This window comes from Phascolarctos cinereus, unplaced genomic scaffold (genome assembly GCF_003287225.1).
Source record: "Phascolarctos cinereus isolate Bilbo 61053 unplaced genomic scaffold, phaCin_HiC Scaffold_1;HRSCAF=81, whole genome shotgun sequence".
NCBI classification, from domain to species: Eukaryota; Metazoa; Chordata; class Mammalia; order Diprotodontia; family Phascolarctidae; genus Phascolarctos; species Phascolarctos cinereus.
Genome location: NW_027555514.1, coordinates 196,940,246 through 196,957,657, shown reverse-complemented (window position 1 = coordinate 196,957,657; position 17,412 = coordinate 196,940,246). Strand labels below are relative to the sequence as shown.

At 42.2% G+C, this 17,412-nt stretch overlaps 1 protein-coding gene across 1 annotated transcript in view; it reads right to left on the bottom strand.

The window, feature by feature from the left end:
* CACNA1C (calcium voltage-gated channel subunit alpha1 C) overlaps nt 1–17,412 on the bottom strand; it is a 1,008,001-nt gene that overhangs the window by 57,206 nt on the left and 933,383 nt on the right. Inside the window, 2 exon segments of the mRNA XM_078156118.1 lie at nt 778–906; nt 4,707–4,739. Of these exon segments, the coding sequence (XP_078012244.1) occupies nt 778–906; nt 4,707–4,739 (162 nt within the window).

Here is a 17,412-nt window from a genome sequence, read left to right as displayed (position 1 = left end):
CTTTGACTCTGGATCAAGGTAGGTCCTTTCTGCTGCAATGGCTTTTGCTCAGGGTTAGAAATAGATTCTGGGTCCTACCACCTTTTCTCCAATGATAGAGTCCAGTTCTGAGGACAAAGAAGGCCATATTTTAGTGTTGTTGAGTTCCCTTGATTTGAGATGCCTGAGAGTGGTGCTGAAGGTCTAGGATAAAAGTCTTCCCACCCTCTGCTACATCGTCAGGGCTTCTCTGCAGATGGAGGCCAGACAACTATAGTTGGGGTTTCTATACCACATATGTTCAAGAAATTCAAAGTACTTAACAGAAGGATGGTGGGTTTTTTTAACCTTCATATTTATAACCTTATTTATACCCACATCCTCTTTTTATAAATATTCTCCCTCTTTTTGTAAATGGGGGAAATTATGGCAGGTAATTAAAGGAAGAATTACCTTGCCATACTTTAGTTGAAGAACCCAAGCAATCCTGTACCTACTAGGTCAAATGGTGCCCATCCTTCTCTATCAGGATGATATCAGAACTCCTCTCTCTTCCTTGACAGCATTTAATGAATTGGATGAATAGGTACATATGCTGAAATACATTCATCTCTGAAGAGGAAGACGACAACTACTTAACAGACATTTCAAATATGCAAGGTATGCTTTATTTAGGGGAAAGTAAATTTCAATGAAATATCTCACAATATCTGTCCTCAATCAGGTAAGAAAATCTTTCCTTAAGAGGTTAACATTGTTTTTAAGCTTTTACTGGAAGAAGAGAAAGAGTGGGAATACCTGAAAAGATTTGATGAAAGTCCAGAGCAGGGTTCGGATGCCCTCCCCACGGCTCAGCAACTTGACAAGACGCATAACCCGGAAGAGACGAAAGAAGGTGATGGAGATTCGGGAGTTCTCCTCTGCATTCTGGAATCCATTGGTAACATGAGGTAGTAGTTAACATAGCCAGAGAGAGAAGGGGTGGGGATGGAGGGTAGGAGCCCTGCTCCAAGAAAGCAGTGCCTGGTTGAGGCAGGTAAGGGTGGGGTGGGGTTAGCTGCACTGTTTCTTTCTTTGGCTTCCCTTTCCTATTCCCAGAACCTGTCCTCAGGTTGTACAGACTGCTCTCCAGTGAGTCTCCACGCTCAGTCCTTCCCTTGGTCCATGCATGCTACCTGACAAACCAAGATCAAGTTGTCTCTAGGCAGAGTTTTTGAACCATGCCTAGGTATTCCTGAGTGTATGTCCCCTGGTGTCAGGACTTTATTTCTGAATACTGCCTCTCTCACCTTCTCACTTAATCTCCTCTCTTAATCCGTCCTTCAGTCTCAAATTTTGGGGTAGCTGAAAGTCACTTTAGTGACTGAAGAAAGTTCAGAAGAAATTACCACAATGAAAGGCTCTTGTATCTAGGACTAGTCCCTGAACCCCACTGGCACATTGTACTTCACTATAGCTCTGAAATCCTTGATACAGCATTATACCTCCCTTAATCTGGCACTGCCAAGGGGCTCTGAGGCTTGAGTGGGCATTGTCTTTGGATCGGGACTTTTTTCATAAAGAACTGGCATTCTTACCTTCTGCTGCTGACATTGGCTCTCTCCTGACCAAGACGTCTGGGTGGATCTGTGGATCTAGGGGGCTTATATCCTATGATTCAAATTCAATAGAACTGGAAGAGGTAAGGATTATGGGCAAGGAATGCCCATAATGGGTAGGGTCTTACTGCCCTTTAAACTAATTGTCTAGTCTCTGAAGAGGAAGACTACAGTATTGTTCAGTATTGTTCCAGGCTCTCCAGCATGTCCTCTGGCTGTAGAGGCACTAACACTTCTCACAACCTGGTCCTCTTCAAAAATGAAGGATGAACAACAACTCCACGGCCTTTACTCAAAACCTGGTGTAGAGATAGCGGCCCCCCCCCCCCATATATGATCTATCTATCCTTTACCTTACTGTTTACCATTTCCCTTCTTTCCTTTGGCCAGGGACCTGTATCTGACTCTGACACTTTCTAAAGGGAGCCACTATTGCACTTGGTGGGCTGATCAGCTTCATTTTATCTGAAGAGAGATGTTCTGCCTTGGGGAACACCATCTTTCTAAAGAGTATCCTTGGGGGGCTCTATTTATGTTTTTGGTAGCTATGAAGGAAGAGATGGGCAAATAAGACTAAAATAGGGTTTGTAGCTCCAATGTGAGCTGAAGGATGGACTTTCAGTTTTGTTTGCCCCAGGACCTCGGACGACTATTGCTCAGGAAAGTAAGGTGTGATGTTCTTTTCTCATTCTCTGCTTCTGGAACTGACTCTCTTCCATCTATCCAGTTTGGTTGCTCTGCTCAGGTGAAAAGTATCTCAAAGAAGGGTGTGTATATCTGTCCTTACTCCTTTCCACCCCAAACTAGTGCAGCTCACCCAACCCCTGCCACTGCCCCTCCTGCTGTCACGACCAGGAGAGAACAGACTCATTAGATTTCCTGTTGTTGCTTCCAATCCCACATCTCTTCACACCTCCCACAAAATAGGAAAACTCATCAGTCCAAGGGCAGCTGTATTTGTCTTACTGTTGACCTCACCAACATACCATTTCCCCTGGTTGTTTTGCAGAAGATATTAACTACTTCCTAGCAAATTACTCCTTAGCTGTGTGCAAGCTTCACATATATGCACTGAAATGCACTTAAGACTTTACAGGCAATATTTGTCCAACTTTGTGGTGTGCTGACCAGCAATAACTTGGAGGCATAGGTGCCTCCATATATGGAGGATAGAAACTTTACTTGTATCTAACCCTCACTCTTATTCAAAATGGGACAAAGGACCCGATAAAAGGCTAATAAAAGAATTGGAGACACAACGTAATGGTGTTTATGCTCTTCTCTGGAGAGGATCATATCTTAACCATCTCAGTAAATGGATGTCTGTTCTACTTCCCAAACCCTTCAGGAAAAGACACTTCTTCCACCCAATTATTCTGCCCACTCCAGCAGACAAGAAGTTTAGAAACCACCATCTCTTCTTCTGGCATTTTGGTTCCTTCCAATTCGAACAGTCTGGGTGTCTCTGGTGGACTGCAGAAAGCACTGGTGGGTGATGGTAGGCAACCAATCTTTCTTATATCCCTAGGTCTCTAGCCTGTATATTTTGAAGTCCTTGATGTCTATAATCTCTATCACCTGTGTATCTGCTTGAAATTCAATATTCTTTTCTTAAAAAGAGGTTGCCTTTCCCCAGAGGCATTTGAAGAGAAAACTTAAGATTTTGTAGGTTGGTTGTCAGTTTCACCATGTTCAGGAGGGAAGGAAAAATGTAAAGAGAATAATCCTGAGTTGGAAGTCCAGCTGTGAGTGTCAAGAGTTTGAAGAGTTGATGCCACTGGGGCATCTCATTCTGATGACTTTAAAAAAACAAACCAGAATGAACTCTATTCTATTTTTCAGCACTCTCCCTGTTGGCTATAATTTGCTAATGCTGCTCAGTTTGTAAGATAAACACATTTCTTCTTGGGCCATTATAATTTCTTCTAATAAAATGAATTATGCTGTAATAGGCTTCAAAGACCGATCACTGTGCCAAGGGCTAGAAAAACCCAAAGCACAGGTTCTGTCATAGGCATAGGACCCAGGATGGACTATACTGGAGAACTGTTCAGTTGAATTGATTAATCCTAATGAGTCCCTAATGTGTCTTACCTTTAGATGCTCAGTAGCCTAGCGTATTAGGCTAGAACAGGGAATTGGCGTGGCCTTTTCAAAGTGTGTTTATCTGCAAACATTACAGGGAGGGAATTCCTCAGATAAACACAAAGATTAATAACAGGTCTCATGACTTGTTTTTTCCCTAGGGGGAAAATGATAGGATCCTCAGGTAAGTAGCCTCCCCTCTGCTCCCTTACCCCAGCATGATCTAATCCACCATTCTCATGCCTCCAGGGTACGGGAGAGAGATTTAGCCTAGTCTTAAAGAAGCCAGAGAAAAGTCTGAATTTCCCTTGGTAATTAATCCTAGCTTAAGAAGTTCCTTTTCCTCCCTGGATCCTTAAGGGAAAATGGAAACCAACTAATTGCTTTGAGTAATTTATTGGATCTTTGACTTAATAGTCTCTGATGCAGATTGCAATCCCTCCACGTTTTCTTAGTGTAACTCTTATCTGTTTTTTCTCTCTCATAAATTCTGCATAGAAGAGTAGTCTACCATCTTGGAGGCCTTCTTGTTCTAACATCTTAAAGGAGTCCAATATGCCACTTAGTTGGACATATATTGTCTTTCAGTCTTGCTCCTTAGAAGAGAAGGTAGGCAAATAAGTACCTTAGCCCCTAATATGTTTAAAATAATTTTTTCTTCAGCTTTCTTGACCAGCTGGATTAGCAACATTATTCCCTCCATTTGGGATCAAAGTTAGATAGCATAGCTAATTGAGTTACTAATGTATCTAACAGGAAATGGTCTCTGGGTCTTATTCTCTCCTAGTAGCTCATTAGAAAGGCAGGACAAAAAGGAAGCTTCACCCAAAGGAAAGCTCATGACATATGAAGGTAAAAACACCACCACACAGCATATTCACAGCTCATGTGACACCAGGCAGGTATGGAAACATGGCACAGTGGGTTCATGCAGAGGGAACTCGGGGCTCAGAGAGATTCTTGTGACTGGGGTGGACAACAGAGTGAGAAGTGTGTTAGGAGTGTCACAGAAGCTGGGAGCGTGGTCTGTATGTTTGGTCTTACCATAGAGGGAGAGCATTGGGTATGTTCAGCTGGCTTTAAAGGAAGGCAGACAGAGATAAGCTGTAATAAGTCTCCAGTGAAGAGGCCCTAGTATTCTAGGTCTTGGCTAACACAGGAGCAACACTGTGGCAGAAGAGGGCAAAAGGAAGCAAGTGGCAAAAACAAAAAACCAAAAAAGAAAAAACAAAACAAAAAAAACAAAACAAAACAAAACACGAAAGAGTAGGCCTGTCAGGTTCCAAGTTGTCCCAGGAATTTTAAGTTGTCTGGGTATGGCTATCATTTTAGAACTCTCTTTTACTCCCCCTCAGGCAAGCATTAGGAAGAACTTCCTTTACCCCAAGACTCTGTCTAGCCACTAATTAAGGATTAGATAAACTGACTGGTCTCCTGCCCAGCCTATCTTAGATGTGTAAATCATGTTATCTTCTTGTGATTCCCAATTCAATACTTGACAGCTTGGGCTATGGAGCTGTCAACACTCTCTGGGGAAACCAGTTGAGGAAAGCTTTGCTTACACTTTATCCTCATCTTCTCCCACTTCTCTTTAGGCAAAGAAGCATCAACACTGGGCAATGGACATCTGGGTCTTGAGGAGGGCTGAGATCTATTGATTCTTGTGGAATCTGAGGAAAGAAGCCCCCTCCTATACCTTCAAGAATGCTGATCTCCAGAACTTAGTCTTTATGCAACATGGCTGATATCTTTTCTAGGCAATAACCCTCCTCAGTTACTAGAATTTAGGTCCACATCTGCACGGTTCCTCTGGACACTCCTTAAAAGCCATTCTCTGGGGTTTGACTGCTGGATTCATTTGACAATAGAGGACCCAGTAAATTGGTCTATAGGTATGTCTCCTGTGCTAATATCTTCCCATGATGTTTTGGTGCTTACTTTGGAGAAAGAGATTATCAGGTGCCCCCACTCTATGGATCTGAAATTAACTGTGATAGGCTTCCTATGGAGGCCACTTCTAGGAGATCTGAATTGTTGATCCATAGCTACATTTTTTTGTTTTTACCTTCCTCTTTCAGATGGTTGCTCTTGTGTTTTTGTTTTTAATGTACAAAGAAAGAAAACATGGGATGGAATTTCTATACAATGAAAATGTGCCCAGCTAGACATTTTTTTTAAAGCTGAAAACAAAATTCTCTGTTATCAGGTTTCTCAACTGATTTTTCATTTTCTTTCCATAGCTTGGTTTTGTTTGTTTGTTTGTATTTGCAAGGGTGGGGTGGCAGTAGGTCAAGGGAAGGAAAGGAGACAGAGGAGATGCAGGCCATTTAGAAAACACAGTTTGGACTTTGGGCTTCTGCTTCACAATCATGATTGGCTGCCAAGGTGATTTCTGGTTGATCCATTTTCCCTGGTTTGTCTGGAATCACTGGTATTTGGCCAGTAAGCTAAAGCATAGCCCCAAAAGACACACAGACACACAAACAGACAGACACACAGACACTGACACAGACACACACACACACACACACACACACACACCAGAAAGGACATTTTATTATGGATCTTAATAATGTATGAAGAAAATCTTTTGCAATGATTTCCAGTGCCAAACAAGTGATGGCGAGACTCTGATGACTCCCAGAGTGACTTAGTGTTGCCAAAGGAGCAGGGTATGTGTAGCTCTTCTATAATAACCAGGATGAGCATTAAGAGCAAAGTTCCCTGTTCCCTGCTACAGAGGAGTAAGATTCAGTAAACAAGATGCAGCCCCCTCATCCCGACTAACAACATAAGATCATTGATTAAAGCTGGAAGAGACCTTAGAGGCAGGCTGTCCAGTCCAGTTACTTAGGGAAGGCCTTTGGCCTTCACTTGGCTCCATCCAGTGGTGTGGAGCACAAAAACAAGCAGGTTACTCTAAGTCCTGGTTATCCTCTGAGTTATCCCCTTCTGCAATATGATCCAAATGGAGACTAGCTTAAAAACCTGCTAAAGTCATTTAGCAAAGTCATCAAATCAAAAAACCCTTATTGGCAACCTAAAATGTGTGTGATATTGAGCTAGGCATTTGATGCTTGTCTTCTAGGAAATTCCCATCTAGTTCATACATTGGTTGATCCCAAAAGGTACTTCCTGGATACTCTCCTTGTTCCTCAATTCTTGCCTGGCAGCAAATGACATTCATTGGTTATGGGAAAGATAGAATTGGGTTTCATCATATCTACCGATGGCAACTTTTTAGGTTAGCATCTTGGGAAACCATCTGCCAACAGTTTGCTGCTAGTCTGAAGAAGCTGAAATTCATTCATTCATTCTTTCATTAATTCATTCTTTATGGGTCCATTCTGGAAACACTGAAACCTAGAAGGAATGTGTACATAATAAGTTTCCTTAAAGCCTCCTATTATGGAATTCCTGGGCCCAGGGACTTTTTAAGCCTTTCCCTTCTAATGGGAACCTTAAGTGCTAACTCTCTCAGCCTACTTAAAATGACCAGGTTTTAATGGAGTAATGCCTCCATGAACATTATCCACAGGGTGAATTACTGAGCAGTCATTCCCTCACATCTCTTTCTTAACCAGACTGCAATTTTCTGGGGCTGTGAAATACTACAGTGGCTAACCCCATTTGTAGATGCAAATGGTGTGACTAAGAACAGGTTATTATCACTCTGTATCTAAGAGACAGAAAGGGGAAGTTTTCAGAGACTCCTAGAGACAAGTTCCAGCAGCAGGTTGAGCAAATTTAAAAAAAAGTAAATTACTGTACTTCAATTTATTTATGCAAATCACCCTCATTTGGCATAACTACAAATTGCAATATGGACAGCAGTGGAGAGTTAATAAATGATCCATTTCCCCCCTAATGGCTAAGAGTTCCTTTTGTTCCTTGTTTTTAAGTTCCAGGGAGAAAATGTAGAGATTGTGAAGCATGCCTTAGAAGATGAAATCTCTTCTAGGATTGTGTTTCAGGGACTGTGTGTTTTCTAAACTTTGTATCAGCTCCAGTACCTAGCCCAGAGCTCTGTACATAATGGATGCTTAAGAAGTGTCTGTGGTTATTATTACTGTTGTTTCCTTACGTTTCTCAGTGCTACGTATTTGGGATCCCAAGGGATGGGGTCCCAGATGTCAAAAGGCAAATGAAGCAAAATTCCAATTAGGATAGGCATAGAGAGAGGATGGCTGTGTAGCTGTCAACTGCTGCGACAGGTTTCCTAATCATTGCATTTTCCTCCTGGAGTTAAAAAAAAAAGTATATCATAGCTATTGGGGAATGGAGCCTTTATTAGTTGTACAAGACCTAGTAGGGTTGTGGGATGAGAGTTACCAGGGTTACATGGTCTCCAGGCACGATAGGTCTATATGACCAATGACTGCCACTAACTAGTCAGGTGGTTCTGGACAAGTCACCCTAGCAACTTTTTCATACGTAAAGTGAAGGGTTAGACTAGATCTGGTTGGGGAACCTGTGACTTTGAGGCCCTCTGAGTGAATCCAAACTTCATACAACAGATCCCCTTAATGGAAGGATTTGTTCTGTGAAACTTGGACTCAGTTAAAAGGCCATACCCCAGGACTAGGCTCAAAGCTGCAGATTCCCTACCCCTGGAAGGTTCTTTCCAGCTCCAAGACTTTCTCTGTCAAGGAATCCTCTTGGGATCCACTAACCCTCAAGAGGTCTGTTGATAGATTTTAGGGGAGTCTTGAAACTTGGATGAAAAAAAATGACATCTTTATTTTTACCGACTTCTAATGAAATTTAGTAGTGCCTTCAATTAGGAATGCAGGCAACAGGTATGATTCTGAGTAGGAGTCCACGGTCCTCACCAAACTGTCAAAGGGGTCTATGACACAAAAAAGCTTAATAACCCATGGTCCACATCTGAATTGGGTCCTCAAACAAATCTTGATGTCTCTAGGATTTCTTGGGAACTGTAAGTCACTGCTGCCTTCTTCCCCTGTCTGGAAAAGGGTGAAGAACACAGATGACCTAAGGAGTACCTGGCAAGTTCTGAGTACATCTGGGGGAAGTCTGACACGTTTGGGCAATCTTTACATGTTTGAAGGACGATTATATGTAAGAGGGATTCAACTTGTTCTCATTGGCTTTAAAGGTTAGAGCTAGGAGTATGGGGTAGAAGTTGCAGAAAGTTTTTTTCTTAGATTTCAGGTCATGAAAAATATATCTATGATTAGAACTGTCCAAAAGTGAAAATGAGTGGCTAGGAAGCAGTGACATCCCCCATCCCCAGTGGAGGTCTTCAAGCATAGGCTGGAGATGTAGAAAAAATTCCTATAAAGGTGGGCTAGATGATCTTTGAGGTTTCTTCTAGCTGTTGAATTCTGTGACCCTGCTGGCCCACAGTGACAAAGGGCAGAATGAGGTCTGGATAGTCTTTGAGATTCCGAGCCACCAGTAAAAGAATACAGACTCCTCTGGAAAAGCATAATAAAAAGAGAAGTACAGCTGTAGATAGCCTCTCACTTGTCCCCTAACTGAACTCTCTGGGTTACTTTGTGGACCATCAATTTTGTCAGGCCCCAATGGCGTTCTGGAAGTGAATCCATGTTATTTTAAGGTCTTGTTCCAGCTCCCTCTGGCCCTTCCCTCTTTGCTGCCACTGGACTGCTTCTAACCTTGCCTAATCAGCATGAGAGATTAAGGTATATATGGGTGTACTGGAAGGGAAGGGTGTCTGATGTTGTCGGAGACAGACCAAAACTAATCCCGGTTTGGAGACATGGGAAGAGAGGGAGAAGGCCAGCAGAAACTAATGGGACCAGAGGACTTAAGATATACTTGGCACCAAATTTTAATAGCCAGCATGTAAACATAAGCAGCAATCATCAATAAGGAAGAAGACACTTAAGAACTGGGACATCAGGATCGCTAAGCCCAGAGAACTAGAAAAAAAAGTCAAACGTTCTCCAAATTGTGAAGTATATGGAGACAAAGCAAAGTGCTTTTAGGATAGACATTTTGATTCTGGTTGTGGAATGAGGAGATGGAGAAATGATCAGAGGTCAGGAGTGAGAAGAAAAGAAAGAGAGAAAAGGGAATAGAAGGGAAGGGAAGAAAAGGATAAAAACCAGGGGGAAATAACAGTGAGAAGGTACAAGGTCAGAAAGAGGCAGCTTACATTCCTCCTTCCTAATCCATTGTGTTACGCTCTTGTTACAAGCGTTCTTGGCTTTGTCATGTCCATATATTGAAACCACGGCAGTAGAAGCATCCCTTGTTAGGTACCCCTTGGTATAGGTATCCAGACCACCTATTCAACAGGGGTTCTTTTCCTCAGAAGGGACCATTGAGAAAAGCTAGGGTTTCTGGTAGCTTCCCAATGGTGACGTCCTCTTACCCTATCCTTTCTTTATGTCCTGAAATGCTGACGTCTGCCCTATCAGGCCTTTATTATCTGCTGCATGGCTGACAACTAGATGAAGCCTCAAGGGTCACTGTGTGCCTCTCCAAGAAATATGGTGGGCTCCTTAAGCTGGGAGAAGTTCTATTGTTTGCCAAGGAAACATGTAGGTAAACAAAATTGTTATAAAATTGCCATGATGTGTTTTTCGTTCCCTTAGGGATTACGAACAACACCCCAATCATTAAAAAAAAACACTTAGAAAATCCACATCAAATAAGTGAACAAAATGTGTTTGTCAGTACCACTAACAATACCAAATAATTCAGAATTCTAGAAAGAGTTAGTTACAAGGACAGTGAAAAGGACAAAGAGATGTTTCTCAGAAAATATAAGTAATCCCAGAATACTATCAATAAAGATATGGGTTCATGGCATGTCAAAGGAAATGGTTATGCTTTTTCATCTCTCTACAATTTGTTATGGGAGTTTGGTTTACTGTTAGGCACTTGGGAGAGACAGAGAGACACCGACCTCTTCTCTCTGGTAATGTTCATCCTTGGTGCTTATGTAACCTCAGGTAAACTACTTACATCTTTTTGCCCTGACAGTTTTCTGGCACATAAATCAACACAAACCTAATTTGCTGAACAGGCACTGACCCATGGGTAGATGAACACAAACAAATGATTCTATAGTTGAATTAAACATTGAGTCTCCTTTTATCCCTATTTTCTCTGTGCAAGAATTCAGCAAAGGTGGGAGAAAGAGAGAGAGAGAAACAGAGAGAAAAGAGAGAGAGAGAGAGAGAGAGAGAGAGAGAGAGAGAGAGAGAGAGAGAGAGAGAGAGAGAGAGAGAGAATGTGATAAAGGAGATATAGGAAAAATTAAAAAGAAACAAACTTATCCAGAGACAAAAGTAGGGATGGAGGTGCTAGAGAACTCCAGTGAATTAAAAATTAAATTTAAGATATTCTTAAAAATGGGGGGGGGCCTGTGAACTTGGTATCAAGGGCAGCAGTTCACTTTCTAAAGCAAAGGATTTAGAGAAGACTTCTTGTAACTTATCTGGCTTACTTCTATTTTCTCCAACTGTATTTGACCTTAATGAGCCTTGTTAGTTTGGAGCCTGTAAAACTAGCTGCATTGATCTTCAGAAACCAAATACTCATACCAGCTACCTCATAAGCCTTAGTTCTTTCTAAACCTTAAAGTGTTTTATAAATATGAATTATTATTCTGTGCTTCTAGGTAGACACTCTCCTTTAACACTTTTCTGAGGCATATGGACCCCTCAGAATAAGAGTTTTAAGCGCATAAAATATATGTGAGATTATGAAGGAAACCATTGATTTTCAAATTTAGGCAGCTAGGTGGACAGAATGCTGGGCCTGGAGTCAGGGATGTGAGTTCTGTAGTGTCACTAACACCCTGTATTGTCACTAACCTCCTTTATATGAATACATTTCTCACATTATTTTTTCCACCAATAAAACATTTATTTAAAAAATAATACTAGAATTCTTACAGGAAGGATCAAACTGATCTCTTTCACTTATAAATATTAAAGACCCCTAAAGAGAAACTTGATTTTGTACACATTTGCTAAAATAAGCCTGAAGACTCAGCTTCTAAGAAGCTGCCTGTATAAACATCCAAAATTTCAATAGTCATACAAACTACGAACCCAATTGCCAAACTACCATTTATCTTTAGATTCCATCAAGCTAATGCCTAACTTAAATAGTGATATCATTATTTTCCTCTGAGATAGAAACTGGCAATGAAAAGAGCACCAGGAAAAGAGTTTCGAAAGGGGATAGGGAAGAGGATGACAAAGGTAATCATTCCTTTCTTCACATTTTTTCATGGACTGGACCTCTCTTCCTTAACTCATGACGAACTTCCTTAGCTAAGTAAGCTCTTCCCCTTATCTGTAATTCATGCAAAAACAAGTCTCATAGCATATGAAAAAAACGGTGAGAATACTAGACTTGGGAGTTAGGAGTCAGAGTCCTAGCTCTGCCATTAACATATGTGCTCTTGGGCAAGCTACATTATCTCTTTAGGCCTCCATTTTCTTAGCTACAAAATAAGTGAGTTTGATTAAGAAGATCTCTAGGATTCTTCCAAGTGCAGTTCTATGATTCTACAATACAAGCTACTAACACTTTCTAATTTTACCCACTCCACTGGCATGCCAGTCCTCAAACTAAACATGAGCTCAGTCGCTCAATCTTTCTCCTTGCAGCAGCTTTGGCCACCAGAGCTGGCCATAGCTGTGCCCTCTCCTCAGTTCCCTCCCTGGGAGGAAGGAAGGGCCCTCTGGCTGGAGCTGTGCTCTCTGACTCAACTCTGAGTGGGTGGGTGGATGCTGTTGGCAGCTCTTTCTCTGACTCAGGCTGTCTTTCTTCATCACTCTAGAAGCAGATGCCCAGAGCAGGGACCAAACTTCATTCTTTCCTGTTTCGTATACATGTTTAGAAGGGATCAGACAGCAAAGGCAGTGCAGAGGACTGGTAGAGGACATAGTTCCTGCCCATCTAGGCCAGAAATATGGGGCTGACCCCAGGGACTGGAGATAGAATAAAGAGCTATTTTTGTAGAATCTGATGGGGATGGTTTTGTCTTTTGGAGACTATCTTCTGACAGCTGCACCTATTCCCTTTCTGACATGCAGTTTTCTCCTTGGCTTCCTCCTCCTATTTTCTTTCCCAAACCACAGAGGTATCAGGCATGTCAATAGGGCTATGGATAGTTGGCATGCTTCCCTCATCCTTCATGCCCAGGTACCAATCGTTAGAGAAACTGATCCCGTATTCATGGAACACCTATTGTTCGGACATCCTCAAGAGCTTATCATGGCTTTTCTTTTTCTTTTTTTGAGGGGAGGCAATTGGGATTAAGTGACTTGCCCAGGGTAACAGCTACTAAGTATCTGAGGCTGGATTTGAATCCAGGTCCTCCTGACTCCAGGGCTGGGGCTCTACCCACTGTGCCACCTACCTGCCCCTTATGGTTTTTCTTACTGAACACGGTTGATACGCATTGAGAGATTAAGTAGCTGTCTCAGGGCATGTGGCAAAAGACTTAGAAAGTCCTGAGGCTTATTGAAAGCCTAAATAAAACAGGCAATTCTTCACTAATAAATGCCTACTTTAGATCCATCTGTACTTTAGTGCTACTCCACCGGGGTGGTTCCCACAAACCTCTATTTCTTCCTCAATGTGATAATTTGGGAATTCTTGGCTTAGACAGTACTGGTGTTCCTTCTCAACACTGCTCTTCTCCTAGTCTCAGCACTAGTCTTGTCTGAGTCTAAGCAGACTCATAGATTGCCAGAGCTGGAAAGGACCTTAGAGCTCCACAGAACTGACCCCCTTCATTTTAGGGAAGAGGGAATGGGCCCAGGAAGGTGATCAACGTTAGCAAAATCGTAGCAGAAGGAAGACTGGAACATGTTTCTTCACTCTTAGTTTAATTTTCTTTCTACTTCATCATAATGCCACCCCTATCTAATTGACAGCATCTTTGGTCTCAGCCCATCCTAGTCAATGTGATAAAATACCCAAAGTTAGTCTGAATCTCCTTTTGACCTCAAAGACAGATGATCATTCTTATTTCTACCCACAGCTTTTCCTAAGGAATCTAAGTGAATCCTCTGTTTCCCATTGTTATCAGCGTTGAAAGCTCTTAGGAAACATCTTAGGGGCTCTTTATTTGATACCAGGACATAGCAGTCTGCATTTTATTGCTCTGGGTAGACACATCCGGTGGTGATTGTGGACAGAAATGCAGGAAGGCTTGGGTGAAGCCCATTAAAGGAAACAAAAGAGGTGCCTGGGGGAAACAGGCAAGGTCTGAGAAGTGTCCCCTTTAGACTTGGGGCAAGCAACTTAAGTTTTCTGGGCCTTGGTTTCTTCATCTATAAATGCGTGTGCTAGATGACCTGAGCTGAAGAGGTTGAGGCCAAATCACCCAAATTTATATCTGGATTCTCTCCCCCTTCTGCTAGTTGATGAATGGTTATCAACATTTTAATGGTATAAGCAAAAAAAGTAATGGAAGTTCTGGAATCCTTAGCTCATTTCTTGCAAGTCCTAATCTCTGAACGTCTGACCCTACCTTGATGCTTTAGGGCTTGGAATAGTGGCTTATCTATTTTCTCGTTACTTGGGAGGAGGAATATGTTCCTCATGTCCCAAACTGAGACGTCAATGGTTCTCCTGCAGAAGTATGAGGAGTAGCCAGGTGACACAGTGGGCCGAGTGCTGGGCCTAGAATCAGGCAGTCCTGAGTTCAAATGTGGCCTCAGACACCTACTATGTGACCCTGGGCAGGCCATTTAACCCTATTTGCCTCAGTTTCCTCATCTGTAAAATAAGCCGCAGAAGGAAATGACAAACCACTCCAGTATCTTTGCCAAGAAAACCCCAAACAGGGTCAGAGAGTCAGACATGGCCCATAGAAACATTCTTGTATATTGTGATTGGGTTCTATCGTACTGCCAGTCTGGAAGCAGACTTTAGCTACATTATGAGTTAAGAAGACTTTTGCGGGCCAGCCTAGCAAGCACCATTTATAACATTGTTACTGTGGGGAAATCCTGTCCAAGTTCCAAACACCATTTTTGTTTACGAAGTTTTGGAACATAACCTTCACAAGTTGGGGACTCAAGAGGCATGTAAGGCATGTTGATCTTTTCCATTCCAGAGCTATAGAAGAGTTTATGCAGAAACTAGTCATAATTCAGTGATTTATTGAAGAGGTTCCACGGAATTCAGTTGTCACTCAGAAAGTCATTCTGGGTTCTTTTTTGCTTAGCCATGGCTCTGTTTTGAGGTTACTGTATCAAAAGTACAGAAGGGATCTCAGAGGACACTTAGTCTACCCTGAACTTGAACTGGAATCTCCTGTGCCACATCCCCAACAAGCTGTCATACAGATATTTTATTTTATTTTATTTTTTTTGGCAAGGCAGTTGGGGTTAAGTGACTTGCCCAGGGTCACACAACTAGTAAGTATCAAGTGATCAAATGTCTGAAACCAGATTTGAACTCAGGTCCTCCTGACTCCAAGGCCGGCGCTCTATCCACTGCACCACCTAGCTGCCCCAAGTTGTCATACAGCTAGCCTCTATTTGAGGGTTTCTAGAATGAACATGGATTTATACAGATGGAAACCTTGGCAACTGACTATATCTCCCTGATGTTCCTTCTTCAGGGACTTCTCAAGCTAGAACCATTTGACTCTTCTCCTTTTTCCAAAGCCCAAATCCTCTCTCCCTCCCCTCCACCAACCAAGTTGTGTTCAGCACCTTATCTTCACACACTGTTGTAGAATCCTGTAGAGAAAGTACTGGCTCTGGAGTCCTTACTTCTGTTGCTTAGAGTCATAGTCAAGGATTGACAGCTCAAAGGCATCTTAGAGGCTATGTTTAGATCAGGAGGATCTTGAGGATGGGGAAAAATCAGTACCCCTTGGGTCAGAGTGCCAGCCCAATGCTCTGGGACATGTCCTCTCCTAATTCCCTCCCAATGAGAAATGAATGAATGAATGAATGAAAGAGAAAGCATTTATTAAGTCCTTGCCTCATACAAAGCACTATGCTAAGTGCTGGGGATACAAACTGAAAAGATGAAACTTAGGAAACTTCTCCTCAAACCTCACATAGCATAACTTGCTTATGAACTTATATAATATAGTGTGTTATAGTCATCTGAGTTTGTGTGTTATCACCTGAGCTGACTGAGCTTCCTGAGTGTAGTAAACAGGTCATATCCAAGTTATCTATGAACACAAACTCCACCCTAGCACTTAGCACATAGAATATGCGTAATAAATCTTTGTTGAATTAAAACAAACAACACTTGGGATTGTGTCTATGTCATGGCTGGGAGAGTTCAGAAGATCACAGAATTAGAGTGGGAAGGGACTTCATAGATCATCTAGTCAAATTCCCTCATTTTATAGATGAGGAAACTGAGGCTCTCCAAGAGGTTTTAGAAACCTGCCCAAGATCACACAAGATAGCAAGTACCCTGCCGAACTGTAATTTGAACTCTGTCTCTTGACTCTAAATCCGGCACTCTATTGTTCCAGGATCTAGGTCATTGGACTCCAACTCTAACGTTCTTTTCCCTAAGGAGCAGCCATTCAGGCCTTCACAAGCTTCTGCCCTCATTTACAATCTCCAAGCCCCACCATCCACTTGGATCACATAATTAAACTAAAAGTGGGGATCCTAGGGAGAGAGCTTTGAATACTTTTCATTCATCCACAAGGCTGAGTTCCTTGAATATCACCCTTGAAAAATATAATTACAGATTCAGGGGGAAGAAGGGGCCAGGCCAGGGACTTGACTCTTGCCTAGATTTATACATTATCTTGATAGCTTTATAGCATTGTTATCACTGTTCAGTTGTCTCAGTCATATTCAAATCTTTGTGACCCCATTTGGGGTTTTCTTGGCAAAGATCCTGGAGTGGTTTGCCATTTCCTTCTATAGCTCATTTTTTTTACAGATAAAGAAACTAAGGCAAACAGGGTTAAGTGACTTGCCCAGGGTCACATAGCTAGTAAGTGTCTGAGGCCAGATTTGAATTCAGGAAGATGAATTTTCCTGACTACAGGCTCAGCACTCTATCCATTGATCATTATTACTGGTAGAGAAGCCTAGATTTTTGAGTGAGGATTGTCATGGGAGAAAGGGCCCTAATGCAGTAGCAGTCCAGCTTATCCCAGGTGTGTGATTAACCATGTGATGACTGGAACTCCATGGGTGAAGTCAGAATAATTACGCAGAACCCAGACTTTTGATCTGCTTCCAAATACACCTGCTGAGTGAATAGAGGCATCTTGCTGAACTGTCAGAATGGTAATTGTAAGAGAACTTGAGTACGGCAAGGGTGGGACTCCTGTACTGAGTAAAAAGTGGGATCAGCAAAGGACAAAGGTAGGGGAAGGGAGGACGCTCATGTGTAGGGGAGGGGAGTTGTGGATCATGGTCACAGACTAGGCCATTTTGATTTAACTTCTGCTTGTTCCTTCATTCTCACTCATATTTACAGAGGGAGGTAGGTCCGCAAAGATAGAACGCCCGTCAATTCTTCTTTCCTTAGCCTAGCCCATCTATTCAGGGGCTTAGGAAGGGTTGGGTAAGAGGAACAGATAGACAGGAATGGGATTGTGAGTGAGTCACTTGTCTCCTCTGATCTCTTTCTTTACCTAAACCTCTTATAAAATCCTGTAGTTCCCTCTCTACCTTCAGAGGTGTGTGTACGCGTGTGTGTTTTTAAACGTATACAGTAAGGAGAGGAACTGGAGAATGGGCAATGCTACTCACCTTACTGATTAGGAACAATGTGCCCATAGTATAAGGAG